This window comes from Camelus dromedarius, chromosome 6 (assembly GCF_036321535.1).
Source record: "Camelus dromedarius isolate mCamDro1 chromosome 6, mCamDro1.pat, whole genome shotgun sequence".
Taxonomy (NCBI): domain Eukaryota; kingdom Metazoa; phylum Chordata; class Mammalia; order Artiodactyla; family Camelidae; genus Camelus; species Camelus dromedarius.
The window spans coordinates 28,482,245-28,496,400 of record NC_087441.1 but is presented as its reverse complement, the minus strand read 5'-3'; the positions used below and the strand labels follow the sequence as shown (position 1 = coordinate 28,496,400).

The 14,156-nt window shown below is 37.1% G+C and overlaps 1 protein-coding gene across 5 annotated transcripts in view; it reads left to right on the top strand.

The window, feature by feature from the left end:
- AKAP7 (A-kinase anchoring protein 7) overlaps window positions 1–14,156 on the top strand; it is a 105,179-nt gene that overhangs the window by 60,304 nt on the left and 30,719 nt on the right. Inside the window, exon 1 of one of the 5 annotated variants that reach the window (XM_064486701.1) lies at window positions 12,515–12,822. The exons of 3 other annotated variants lie outside the window; for them this stretch is intronic. In XM_064486701.1, the coding sequence (XP_064342771.1) occupies window positions 12,774–12,822 (49 nt within the window). In that variant the 5' untranslated portion in view covers window positions 12,515–12,773. Of the gene's footprint in view, window positions 1–12,514; window positions 12,823–14,156 lie in introns of those variants that run through there. One more of the 5 variants, XM_064486700.1, reaches the window with a different exon arrangement.

The window sequence follows — 14,156 nt, the reverse complement described above, 5'->3', positions numbered from 1 at the left end:
CCTCACTTGGGTAAAAGGTGTGGTTAGGACAAAAAGTTTTGAGCTTTTGAGCATCCTTAAATCTGGGCTTTTGTCAGATCAATGATAAGTAATAAATATCTAAAATATTTCATTTGAAAATGTTTGTATTGCTTAAATGCCATGTGCCCACTTAAAGGTCTTCTTAGTAGATAGGGGTATTGGTAACAGATATGTGCTTAAATGTCTGCTTTTCTCTTGTGAATCATTTACTTTTTGCTGTGAAAATGTGCTTCATTGTGCTTATCTTATAAATGATTTAATAGTCTAATAATTATTAGGCTACACTTTTGTTGGGTTTTTAAACTTTTTAAAAATGACTTTAGTTCGCTAGTTCTACAGGTTTGATCCCTGGACCCCTGGCAGTCCCTGAGATACTTTTAGGGCCTGTGATGGCAAAACTATTTTTTTATAATAATACTAAGATACTATTTGCCTTTTCCTCTGGGTTAACATTTACACTGATGATGCAAAAGCAATTGTGGGTAAAACTGTGGGTGGCCAGTGTGAATCAAGGCAATTACAGTTAAAAAAATTTTTTAAAAGCCAATTTCACATAAGAATGTTCTTGCTGAGTAGTAAAAATTGTTAATTGTATTTAATCTCAACCTTTGAGAATGTGCCTGCTTAATATTCGTGTAACAAAAATGGGAGGTGCTCACAAAGCACCTCTGCATATTGAAGTAGGAGGCTGACTTAAGGAAAAGCGCTGTATGGTTGGTTAAGCTGCGAGCTAAAGTAGACACTTTCGTGGAACACCATTTTCTCTTGAAAAATGATCCACAGACAAACTATCGTTTTCACACTTGGGCATTTGGCAGACATTTTCTTGAAAATCAATGCACCTGCCACATCAAGGACAACTGACATGATTTACTGCGAGTGATAAAATTCAAGCTTTCAGGCAATGATAAGAATTTCAGAAAACTGTGGTCTATTACCATGAGTTGACAGATTCCTAAACTTAAAGACTTTGCCCCACTTCATACTATGGAAAATTTTATACACAAAAGTAGGGACCACAGAGTGGAATATTGAACTCCCTTTTCCCAGTTTGTTTTTATCACACTATCTGTCTTTATTTTATTGAGGTATAACTTACATACAAAACCTGTACCTATTTAAAGTGTACAGCTTGATGAGTTTTTAGCATGTCTACACCTGTGAAACCATTACCATCACCAAGATACTGAACATTTTCTTCACTCCCAAAAGTTTACTTGTTCCCCTTTGCAGTCCATACTTAAAGACTTTTCTAATGAGGTGAGTGATATTAATGAATTTTGATGTTGTATAATGAAATGCATCAAATATGGGATGTTTGCATAACTCACTGAGTCAGTATTTTTAAGATGACCAATGCATGTTTGTTACAAAGACACGCATGTATAAGAGATCCATTATAAGTTCAAGATAGACCAAAAGATTTAACTATAAAGAGCATGAAAAGTTCATTGATACGTTTTTGAGATTCCACGTTGCAGCTGAACTTTAAGAATCTACAACTTGTCACGTTTTGATACAATATCAAAGAAGAATGTCCACAGTTATCTGGAAAGGCTGTTATCCTTCTCCCTGTTCCAACTATATTTCTGTCTGAGGCTGGATTTTTCTTACACTTCAAATGAAATAGTATTGCAACAGATTGAGTGTAGAATCAGATATGAGGATAAAGCTGTCTGATGAAGCCAGACATTAAAGAAATTGCAAGAATGTAAAATAATGCCTTTCATCTCACTATAAATTTTTAAATTAAAAATACACTTTTTTTATAAAACTTTTTTAGGATAACATACAGCGGTTTATTGATATTTTGAAGTGAATGAATAAATAATTTTTTTAAAATTCTGTTTCAATTTCTCATGTGATAAATATTGACTATATAATGCAAATAAACAAAAGCCTTTGGTAGGGGGAGTTTATAGATAAGTTTTAAGAGTGTAAAGGAGTCCTGAGGCCAAAACATTTAAGAACTCCCGCTTTAGTTCATGGGTCCAATAAAACTAAGAAAAAATGTAATCCTCAGACTGCTTTCCAAACTTAATTTTGATCAATAGTTCCCACCTTTTGTTTGAACAAATGAATTTTGATGGCTACTTATCTCTCTGTGAAATGTTAATTTGTTTGATTCCTCTGTCCTTAATTTTTCTTGTCCATCCCTTTTAAATTTCTATTTAAGCATTCTGTGGTAAAAGTGTTAACAAGTACAAAAATACCCAAGACTGACAATAGCATATCTATATGAAATGATGCATTTAAAAATCAGTATTATGTAAAATTTATATTATACAATTTAGGAATGTCACTTTTGTGGTGGGCAGGACCAAAAAAATTTGTCTTGTTTTCCTTTGCACAGGCTGACAGGGAGAGGACTTAAGAAAATTTCATCTCTACTTAGACCAATTAAGATGAATCTATTTCAAGCATGTTAGAAGAGGGAAAAGTGAAAAGACGGTTTATCTAAGGGATCTGTACATTTTTATTCCACTGGAAAACTTTAGCAGTTGGAAATCTTCTTTGTGAAAAATTATCAAGTAATTTAATAAGTGCTGAGTAAAACCATTATTTAATTATTTACTTTGAGGCACAGAAATTGAGGGACCATGTAGTTTACCATCCAAATGGTACACCTGTAAGTGTAGGATAAAAGCTGGGATGAAAGGAATCCAAGAGTATCACAGTTTAACTAGCACTTACATCATCTTACCTAGAAAGCATAATGTTCTTTAAAAGCAGAACCTTTGACGAGGTAAAATATTATATTTCAAATGCCAATCTTGTTCCTTTTTGTAATCTAATTGTGCTCTTACATGTTTTCTTGATGAAACCTGTCTTCTACAAAGAAAGTGTTTGAAATATCATTGTTATGCCCCTAATAAAAATGAAAAGCAACTGATAGTTTTTGAAACTCTCAGCTTATTTCTTTAGATCTGCTTGAGTCAGAGAAAGTTTCAGGATACATAACTGAGGAAATTAATCTTAGTGATGGCTCACTGTTTTTTAACTGGTGTATCAGCTATTAATCTGATGCTAACACAAAGTGGCAGCTGTGGCTCAGGCTATTTTGAAAATCCAACCATCTGTTGGCCTGATTTCAAACCTTAAGATTTATATCAGATGCCTTGGGAACCTTCGTACTAAAGGGGCAGTGCTATGTGGTGCTATGTGACAAATTTAGCATCACTGTTAGAGTGATACGGTGATAGTTTGTAGTTTTATGGTTTATGTTTAAAGCCTTTGATTTAAGTGTATTTAACACTTAAACCATAAAGTATATATTGAAACCATAAAGTATATATTGATTTCCAAATAAAAAGAAAAATAAGTGAATGAAATGACTGAAGGGCAGAGTCTGTGGTCAAAAGAAGCCATTCAGATAAAGGAAATTAGTGTTAGGAGACCTTCCAGTTGCCAAAAGTTATGGCTAACTTGCCCATCACATTGCCTAGTTGCCTCTAATATATTTTTCCACTAAAATAATTAATGCTTATTAATGTTTTGAAAGTACTTAGCACAGTACCTGAAATATAATGTTATAAAACTGTTAGTTATTAAGATTAATAACCAGTACTAGTTATACGAGAACGCTTATTGCAACAGCACTTTCCTAACATCAGAAACCCATTTCAGGTTATTATAGATTTGGAGGGAGGGCACAGCTCAGTGGTAGAGTGCATGCCTAGCATGCCTGAGGTCCTGGGTTCAATTCCCAATACCTCTACTAAATAAATAAACCTAATTACCTCCCTCCATAAAAGTTATTATAGATTTGCATTGTTCTTAATGCTTTCTGTAAAAATTGACATGGGACTAACGTTGGTGCATTTCAAAAATAAAAGTGTGTATATGTATATATATATATATATATATATATATATATATATATATATATGCTTTATGTAATATATTGCATATATATATTTATATATAATTTATGTATATAAATACAATAGTAAAGATAAAAAATTGAGTAAATTCTTTTTGGGGGGCTCTGGAAAAAACAATAAAGTAGGCAAATCTATTCTATTTAACAGTGTTATTTAAAAAAATTAATTGGATAATGTGAACTCGCAAGTGATAGACATGTGAAACTCAAATTCTTCTCCATTTTCAGTGAAGCACAGAAGAACTGGAGAGGATGCAGAATACTGGGGAGAGAGCACACACTGTAGAGAGAGAAGCATAGTGACCTAGAAGTTCCTAGATTCAGACAGATCATATTCTAATGGTCACTGCCACTTCCCAGCTAGGCAGCCTTGTGCCTGTTACTTAATAACCCTAAACTCATCTGTAAGATGGGACTAATAGTGATGCTTACCTCATGAGGATGTTGTGAGGACTGAATGAGACAGTGATGAAAAGCACTTAGCATCAAGTCTGACACTATCTCAGTGTTCTTTATAGTGCCCATTATTACTGCTGTTTTTATTGCAAATTGTATGTAGAATTCTTAAATCCAGGACAGAAAAGGTTTAAGAGTGACTCTTTAAGGAAGGGTTAATTTAAAAGGAAAAAAAACAGTCAGCCTCTTTTTAGTCTTTACAAGGAGTACACCCTTCTAGGAATTAGGAAAAACTTCGGGCTCTAAAAGATTGTTAAATCCTGGAACAAGGTGTTAAGGGATTTGTAAAATATCTTTACTGAGCTTCTTTTAAGATGGAAGAGAGGGTACCATTTATGAGGGCATCTAAGCTGGAGATCTGAGTGACTCATGAAGTTTTCTTCCATCATTACAGTTTGTAAGTTCTCTAATTTGTGTTAAATTGTTCAGACTTTGCCAAAGTTAGACTTTGATTATTATTGCATCTGATTGATTGGTAGAGAAGTAATGAATTTCTCATTGCTCTGCTCTGTCTGAAAATTCAGTTCCTCTGTATTCTTTTGCTCTATATCTAGTCTTAAAGTAGGAATTGGAAGGGGGAATATGATTGTAGTGAGTAAATGGCTCTGGGTTGTCCGCCTCTGGCCCAGTGAACTTGGGATTGATCATACTGCCTGAGCTATCAGGTCATCCTAGCTCCCTTGGGGCTTTTGGAGAGCTGCTGGCTGTGCACACAAGACTCCTCTTTGATTTTAAAACTTCTTCAGTTCCTTTTGGGTTCTTGTAACTTATTTGTGTGGAATTAATTGAACAGGTATTTATTGAACATTCCAAGTGCCAGGCATATTGAAGATCAAAGATGAACCAATACGAGCCCTACTCTCACAGTGTTTGCTTTCTAGTGGGAGGTCATACACACAAACCATTACGATTTAAGGTGATAATGAGTGTGATGAAGTTAATGAGAACCACTGAGAGTACTTGTCACTCAGCCTGGGATTGTCAGGAAAGGCTACACAGAAAAGGAAAGATTCAGGCTGAAAGATAAGAATGTTGGGACGGAGCCAGGTGAAAGGGAGGTATTTTCCAGGCTGAGAAGTGACCCAGAGGAGGGTGCGTATTTCACTCTGCACACGAATTACTTATCGTTAAGCTCTTAATTCAGATTTTATTTTGTCGGGAGTGGGAGCCGTAAAAAATTTGGAGCTTGCAGTGATCAGATCTGTGTTTAGAAAGGTCACACTGCTAGTCGTATACAAGCACGATGGTGAGAGGGAGCAGGAGAGAATCAGCAAATGAAAAAGGACAGGGCGGGTGCTGAGAGCTGCCTGCATTGGGCATTTGCAGTGGAGACGAGGAATGAGGGGCGCCCTGCACACGGAGGCAGGCAGGAGGAGAGGTATTTTCAGGTTTAGGGTGGATTGTGAAAGACGGGAAAGTCCAGGGTGGCTCCCAGATTTGGGGTTTAGATAGCTTGGTAGACGGTAGTGCCCTACACCAATGTGGAAGATAATAATGAGAAAACAGTATTGGTGACAGGAAGATGATGGGTTCAGTTTCAGACATATTAAAGCACCTGTGGGCTGATCAAGTGGCATGTCCAGGAAGAAGGACTGGGACATAGGTGACTTATCTGAGAGATGGATATGGGATTCAGTGGTATTAGGTTGGTAGTTAAAGCTGTGTGGATGAATGAAGTAGCTGAGGGTTACCTGGGAAACCTGGGACTTCAGACTAGTTTTGTAGCTAGTTACCTGAGAAAACTATTGTAGAGGAAGGAAAGAGACCTTAAACAAAGGGGCTAGGATGGAGATAAAAGGTTGTGCAAATTATTTAAGCAAATATGACAAATCTATTTATTGTTTCCTGTTGGTCTATGGGGTCTGGCCAGCAGTGCCATAAAAATGCCCCTTTACTATTCAAGTTTGCTCCTTTTATGGAGAAGTTTGTTCTGGTTAAAAGCAAGGGGGAAGTAATGAGTTTTAAAGTAACACAGAGTATACTTATTTCCCTTTTTGAAGTTTAAATTCTCTTTTTTTTTGTTAATCCATAAAAGTCCTTGGATTTTTTATCTGACTTTATTATGTTTTGTATGAAATACCTAAAGCCCTAACTGTAGCTAACAGAACAACATTTTGTCATGTCCTTCATGGTGACTCTATTTACTCTTCTATTGACTAGGTATTCAGGGGAATATTCTGTCTTAATCTATGAGTAAAGGAAACTACATTTGATCATCATGTTTTATATTTCATACCAGGAAATTATAGCTGCCAAATATATTTTCATTGCTTGCAGCTCTGATCAAAGAAAAAAATTTTAAGAAGTCAGTCTTAGCATAATATAGTTTATAGAAAGGGAGTTCACAGTTTTGTTCTAACTATGCATTTTTAGCGAGAATTTAGTTTACAAGTGTGATGTACATTTATCTTACATGATAAGTTTTTCTTTAAATTAGCATGTCGCCCTTTTTGACTTACTTTTTAGGGCTTTCTTTCTGTTTTTGCTTTACAGCATTTTTTACAGACACTTCAAGCACTTTTCTAATTTTAACTGACCAAACAGTAAATAACAGTAGATTTTTATTAAAAATTATATATAAAACTCTAATGGACACTAGTGGTTTTCAGTTAATTCTCTTCCTGTCCTAATTCCCTACTGGCAGAGAGAGCCTTCCCTTCCCTGTGAGGCAGTGGGATGCAGGGCACCTGGGCTTGACTTTAACTTTGCAGGTGATCATCGGTTCCATTCTTCTGCCAGGGATTAGTTTAGAAAGTGACATGTGACCCAGTTCTGACAAGTGAGGGGAGGTCTGCTTGAGACCTTAGAGAACAGTATTCTTGATGATGTATAATTCGTTGGGAGGAGAACATCATTTTTTTCAGCTAGAAATTGTTGAGTACACATGTGATCCCTGGACTTAGCAGCCATCTTAACCACGGGGACACTAAGCGACTTCAAGCCCATGTGCTGAGTACGGGAGACTGGAAAGGTGAATCTTGATCGTCTTCTGAAGGCCCTGAATTAACCAACTCTAGAGCAGTTCTGTCTCTGATTATAGGAGGTCATGGCATTAAAAAAATTTTTTTAACCTTTTAACCATTTGAAACAGGAGTTCTTGTTACTTGCAGCTGAATGCATCCTAACAGATAAAGATTTCAGATGTGAATTAAGAAATGGATTAACAGAAAATAGACTCAGTGCTTTGGTTTTATAGGTATTTAAACACAGTTCTAATAATTACTAAAGCATGTTAGATGTATCTATAAACAGAATGAATACTGACATAGTGTATCAGGTGAATGTCAACCGAGGCTGTGGTGAATCATGACAGATTCCAAGACCTGCCAAAACCAATCTTGATTTAACTGCATCTTGTCTAGTATAAGAGAATTTTCTTTTCATTATCTTGGGGACTCACTTTCATTCTTCCTTATCCCTTTAAGTGTTATTAGAGAAAAAAGCTTTAATAATTATGTACTGAGTTATTAAAACATCTTTTATTTTAAGTCTTTAAATCCTTTACATAGGAGGAAATGTGACTGACTGTTGCCTTGCCCAAAGTCAAACAGGAGACCACTTTGAGAGCTAAATATAGATTGAGGATATTCTACAAAAAGAACAATTAGGACTTGTGAAAAAACCCAATAAGCTGAGAACTGTAGAACCAGATTTTTTATGGTTTACATTGTTAAACTACAAATAAAATCTACTCATTGGGTCCTACTAGCTTTTTGAAATACATTTTTTCTTCCTGTGAAGGAGGTTGCTTCTTCTCTGAAAGGTTCAGGGCATTAAAGGATTAAAGCCACTTGAATAAGAAAGCAGCCATGTCAGATAATATAAATACTGGTCTGCAGATTAAGTATATTCTTTCCTTTTCCCTTTTTTTTTTTTAAAGGTTTTAACATGCAAACATTTAACTTGCCCTTGAGTAAGTAACTCATGTCAGTTTTTGTGATTTCATTGTTAATGCCTGCAAAGGAAGGCCATAAAAAGCAGACCTGTATAGTGTCTGTCTGGAGTAGATGACTGTTACTGGCCTTTGTCCTCCTGGTACTGCATTGCCTTCATAAAACTGTCAGGTGGGATTTACCACAGTGGGACTGCTGACCTGCCTCCTGCTCCCTCCTGCGCATGCCTACAAATGTGGGCCTCTCACCCTCCTTTGGCCCTGCTGTCTCTCACCTCTCTGGCTGTACCACTGCCCTGAAGAGTTAACTTTACCTAGGGGAGGGGTATAGCCAGTGGCAAAACACATGCTTAGTATGCATGAAGTCCTGGGTTCAATCCCCAATACCTCCAAAAAAAAAAAAAAAAAAACCAAAAACCTCCATTTAAAAAAATAAGCTAACTTCACCCCAAGAGCTGATGTGATTATCATAGTAGCACATACTCAGTGTTTAACAGTGCCTGGAATCAAACTGAATTGATAAAGTGGTATAAAATTAATTCAGGGTGTCCATGTAAACACTAACTTTTCAGCCCTTCTGCCAACCTTCAACCTCAGGATAGCTGTTCCTTGAGCAGGGAGATAGAATTTATTTCTAATTTTATTTCTAATTTATTCCTCACCAATTAAGGAAAAGGCTTCAACTACATACTTTGTTTAAGGTTGGGCCACATAGAAAAGAACTGACTGGATAATTAGCACGAAAGAGGCATTTGAAAACTGGCACTAAACAGGAAAGCATCCACAGAGATTTAGGAAGGACCATTATGGATTGGTAGGTAAGGAAGGACTTCTTCCATAGCTCTGGGTATCTGCTTGTTCCTTCTCCTTTCCGAAAAGCACATGTGCTGTACATGCCATGTTACGTTTTTGTCCTGTGCTTCCTATATAGGAAAAAACACATTCTCTTTCCAGTCACATACTGAAATTGTACAGCATATGGCGAATTTCAAATACAAATACCTATGACTTTCAGATTTTGAGAAAAACAACTGAGAGAAGTTAAAAAGTCTTCGTTGAAAATATGACTAAAGTAGGAATAATAGTAAAAAATAATTCTTGGCTCCCAAATTTCAGTTAGATCAAAACTCTTTTACCTGGTAATTAAGAAGGATTTTACCAGTGAGATTTACAGATAATCCTTAAAGTTTTTCAGTTGTAATTTTTTCAGCCTCTTTCCCTTGCAGACAGACACTGATAAGACTAGCTTTTAAATACCAGTATTTAATGATGTAGTTTCAGAACTTTGCCCTTTGCTACCAAATGGCTACATAGATGTAGCAGTGGCTGAACAAACAAGGGAGGAGCATCTGTTGGATCTGAGTGATACATGTTTATTGCAGATTGATTATTGAGAATTGAAATTTGGTTTTACAAGAACATACAGAAACAGAATACAATAATGAGTGAAATCCATCCAGCCTTCCTCAAGCCCTGGTTATTTCTTTGTGTCTTGGCACCCTGATGTCAACATACAAATTGGGGATATATTCCAAAACATCCTAATTTTCATGAGTTGTGTTTCCATAAATTGTCAAGCACTTCTTGAACTTATGTGACTTTTCACTGAAACTGACATTTCTTGGCATAAGAGTTTCCATGAGTGTGCTACCTGCTTTATAAGGAAATCTTCCTAAAGTGTGTCTTTTGTGCTTCATGTCTCCTAAGGCTTGGTTCCAGGATTTAAAGGGATAAAGCACTTTTTCCTTCTTTTTATACTTCATGATTTAATGTCCTCTTTCTCTCCATTTTTCTGAATAAAGGAACATTTTCTTTTTCTTTCTCATGTGTTTCTATAAGATGTCAAACTCAGATTTCCTTTCTTAATAAATTGGAGGTCTCCGAAGAGTTGGTAATTTGTACAGCTTTATGGACTCAGAATTTTACAGTGAGTTTTTTTTTCTTTATCTTGAGTCAGACTTTTTCAGCAAAGTTGCTCAGAAATCCAAACATGTGTGTTTTCAGTTATAGGCAGACAATAAAGCCAACCAATGACACTGAGGCTAGAGGTTTTGGTCATACTTAAGAATTATATTTTCCCACTGGAGACAATAATCAGAGCTGATATTTCAAAGTACATGGAGAAGAGGCAGCTGCCACCCCTTCATACTTTTTAGTTTTATTCCTGCCATTTGAACCATTATAATAAAAATTCAGATAATTATAGAAGATATAAGCAACTGTCCTAGTCATACTTTGTAGTCAAGCCTGTGAGAAAACTATAAAAAGATTGTTTTTAAATTTATGAAGATGATATATCAGATATATTTTCTCAGTAAGAGTAACCTTACTTCTTTTACTAATCTTCTTAGAGTTATGGTAGATCTCTATATATTACTGAAAGGAGTTTGTTAACCCTCTAAAAAACCCCATTGAGGAGGAGGGTATAGCTCAGTGGTAGAGGGCATGCTTAGCATACACAAGGTCCTGGGTTCAATCCCCAGTACCTCCATTAAAATATATATAAATAAATAATAAATAAACCTAATTAACTCCCCACTCCATCCTTTCCTGTGGTTAATTGATGTGCTAATAATTTGCACAATTAAAAGCCAGTCGGTCTTGAATGTCTCAGTTGTTTTCTCATCTTTTATTATGGTTAATTCACTTTTAATGCTTACGAAAAGAAAGTCTCCAACATTTTATAGCCCCCCTTGGATTGCCGGATATCCTGAGATACACACTGTTACTGAGCTAATGGTGCAGTTTGTATTTCATTCTTAATTGCACATTTTCAGTAGTAGTGCCAACAAGGACTAATTAATAAAGTGAAGTTGGTAGGGGTCATCGCAGAATATTATCCTTTGGACACTGCATTGGAGTGAGGGGCTTTTTTGCTCAGAGGTTACATGTATAAGCAGTAACTCAAGATGGCAGCTAACGGGCCAGATATTAGAAAAAGAGGTGAGATTGCTAGCTGGTGCTGGAAGGACTGAGGTGCATGTAGATAGCAGTGCTCAGACAGTCTGTTCACTTCTCCTTTCCCTCCTCCCTGCACTACCTACCCTGCAACAACAAATGAAAACTATGATGAACTTAGCTGATTTACAGAGGAAGATATCGAAACTCTGACAAGAGGTCAGAGTCTCAGAACTGTTAACACCTGACAAATCTGAGATTCAAACCTCTGGCTTTTTGTTTCTGAAGATCGTATCACTGCACCAGTGTCAGTGATGGGGGATGTGGGGAGTACGCTTATTCCTCAGTGAAGACTGTTCACTGCAAAGATTTCTTTAACACAAAAAGTAATGTTTAAGATTTTAAAAATTGACAATTTTTGTTCTTCTGGGCTGCACATTCTTTTTGTTCAGATGAGTAGGAGAGTAGACACACTGCATCTAGGACCACAAGAAGTTTTCATCACCATCCAGTGCCCTCTCCTTCCAACACCTGGTAAATGGGTGTGAGTGCCTCGCTGGGAAGTAGAGGAGTAAAGTAGGAATTTGGATGGTATTCCTGGCACTGTGAGCAGTCTTTCCTTCCCACAGTGTCATAAAATAAGGCTCTTGCCTATACAGGGTAACAGATTTAGAACAAGTATATGAAATCAAAGATCTCGTGTCATGGAGTTCAAAATATACCATGTTTTTGAAATCAGTTGTTTTGCTGTCCTGGAATTTGCTTAACCACCTTGTGTTTTCATTCAGAAAGATGCCATTATCTCTGGTCTTCTTCTCAGTGATGCTTCTAGATGTGGGGTATTTTGGGGGCTACGGACATATTTAATGCTCTAATATCAGAATTCACCAGATTGATTTAATGTTTTAATAGAAGAACAAAGTAGTGTTTCAGAAAGCAGGTATTTAAATTTAAAAGATGTGCTGTAAAGTGCAGACAGCTGATGTTCCCTTTTGCTGCTCCCCGCCTCCTTGTCATTTATACAGTCCTTGCAGTTTTTTAAGTACTTCATGGTACTTCATTCAAGTTGTGTCTTACCTGTTCTGCAACCTTTTACCCTATTCGATAAACAAAGACACAAAAATCACTTGAAGGTAAAAGAAAGCTCTTCCTCTTTAAATAGCAGACAGAAAATATGGGGGTTTTCTCCCCTTTGAATTTCCCTGAGTAATTACCCTAGTCGTCTGCAGGAGAAGGGACTCCTTGTGTCTTGTGCTGGATTACCTTTCTTAAAGACACATACAGTTAGCTGCACAGCGCACGTGGCACGCATCTCAGGGTGAGAGCTCCCAGTCTTGTGAGATTTAGGCGAGCATTTGGCCACTTCTTTCCCTGAAAGCCAGTCCCGGAGCAGTTGCGTTGGGCTGGAGCGAGGGGAGGTGGAGCCTTTCTGCTCGCTGCAGCGAGTTCCCTCTCCTCTGCCTCTGCCGGCCGAGCATCCTGTGCATCGGCGCCCCGTGCTCCGCGTGCTGCTCCGCGGAGTGGAGGAGGCAGGGTGTGCTCGCTGACCGCGCGATCAGCCGCAGTTGCTCTTTGGGGTGGCCAGGGACGAGAACGCCGGGAAGGAGAGCGAGCACCAGTGCCATGGGCCAGCTCTGTTGCTTTCCTTTCTCAAGAGATGAGGAAAAAATCAGTAAGTGTGATTTGTACTGTGCAGAATCCTGAGTAGGCTGTTTTGTGTGGCTGTCTTTTAGGGGTAGTTTTGGTTTTTTCTTACGGGAAAGAGCAGAATAATGAGCTGTGATTTTTCATGTGCATTTCTTAGAAGGATGGTAGGTGTGTAGTTAATAATTAACTGTCAAAGTACAGTAACTCAGTAAATAGGCTCTGAAAAGACAGGAAATACTGAAAAGTAATTTTTCATTTTCATCTCTTGGTATTCTTACAGCTCATTTTTATCACACTCTCTAGAGTCAGAATTTAGTTTTGAGTTCCTTTTTATCACTGCATATAATGTGTTGTATTATCCAAGCCAGACTTCATTTCTCTTATCTGAAATTGGGATATTTTCAGAGCAATGCTCAATAATAACAGATAGAGAAGCAAAGCTGGCTCTAAAATGATGTATATTATACATTTGCAGATATTTTCATGTGTCCTCTGCTTTGTTCTCCGTGTAGGGGATTCAGGTGTAACTGTTATAACCTTCAAACAAGTGATGCCACTTTGATTTCTGCAAAAACCTCATTGAATATTTTTAAACTAATGTCAGCCAGCTTCCACATCTGCTTATGGCCCGGAAAATAGTACTTAAAGTGATGACATTTGCCCTGAAATTTCTCCCTCTCTGGCTTATGTGTATTTCAACTTTGTTAAAAACAGTACGGACAGGCGTTTTAATGAGTGTGCTGAATAGAATTTGCTTTATACTAATTGCCCCCAAATATTGAATTTTTAAAACTTTTTTTCCAATAAAATGTTCATAGACAGACATGCTAAAATTTGCAGCCACATTTCTGTCACATCAGTCAGTGCTTTATTTAAGTAAATTTAAATAGGTCAATAGAATCTCATGATATCTGATTCAGATACTCAAAGATCCACATCTGACTTGTATTTCCTGCTGCTTCTTCCTCAGGAAACTAGCCAGGGACAGGCTTAAATATAATTAATACATATCCTATATCTATTCACTCGGGAAATAGGCCAGTTTTTACAAGAAACCTTCCGGGAACACTTTGGAATAAATGTTGGGAGACTGGAGCCTTTGCTTACTAACAAGAGCCCAGTTGTGGCTCTAAATTTGACTTGTGAAAATGATACTGTGCAGCACTCGATGGTCTTGATCTTAAAGCCTGAGATGACTTTACAACAGAATTGCTCATTCTCTACCAATGAGCATTGGTATTCATTTGGCAGCCTGAAACTTCTCAGATATTTGTCAGAATGATTCATTTGTAGTTCCTGAGGATTTTGGCTGATGGATTGATTCCTTGAGGAGGATCTCTGTCTGAAAAACCTTGGTCT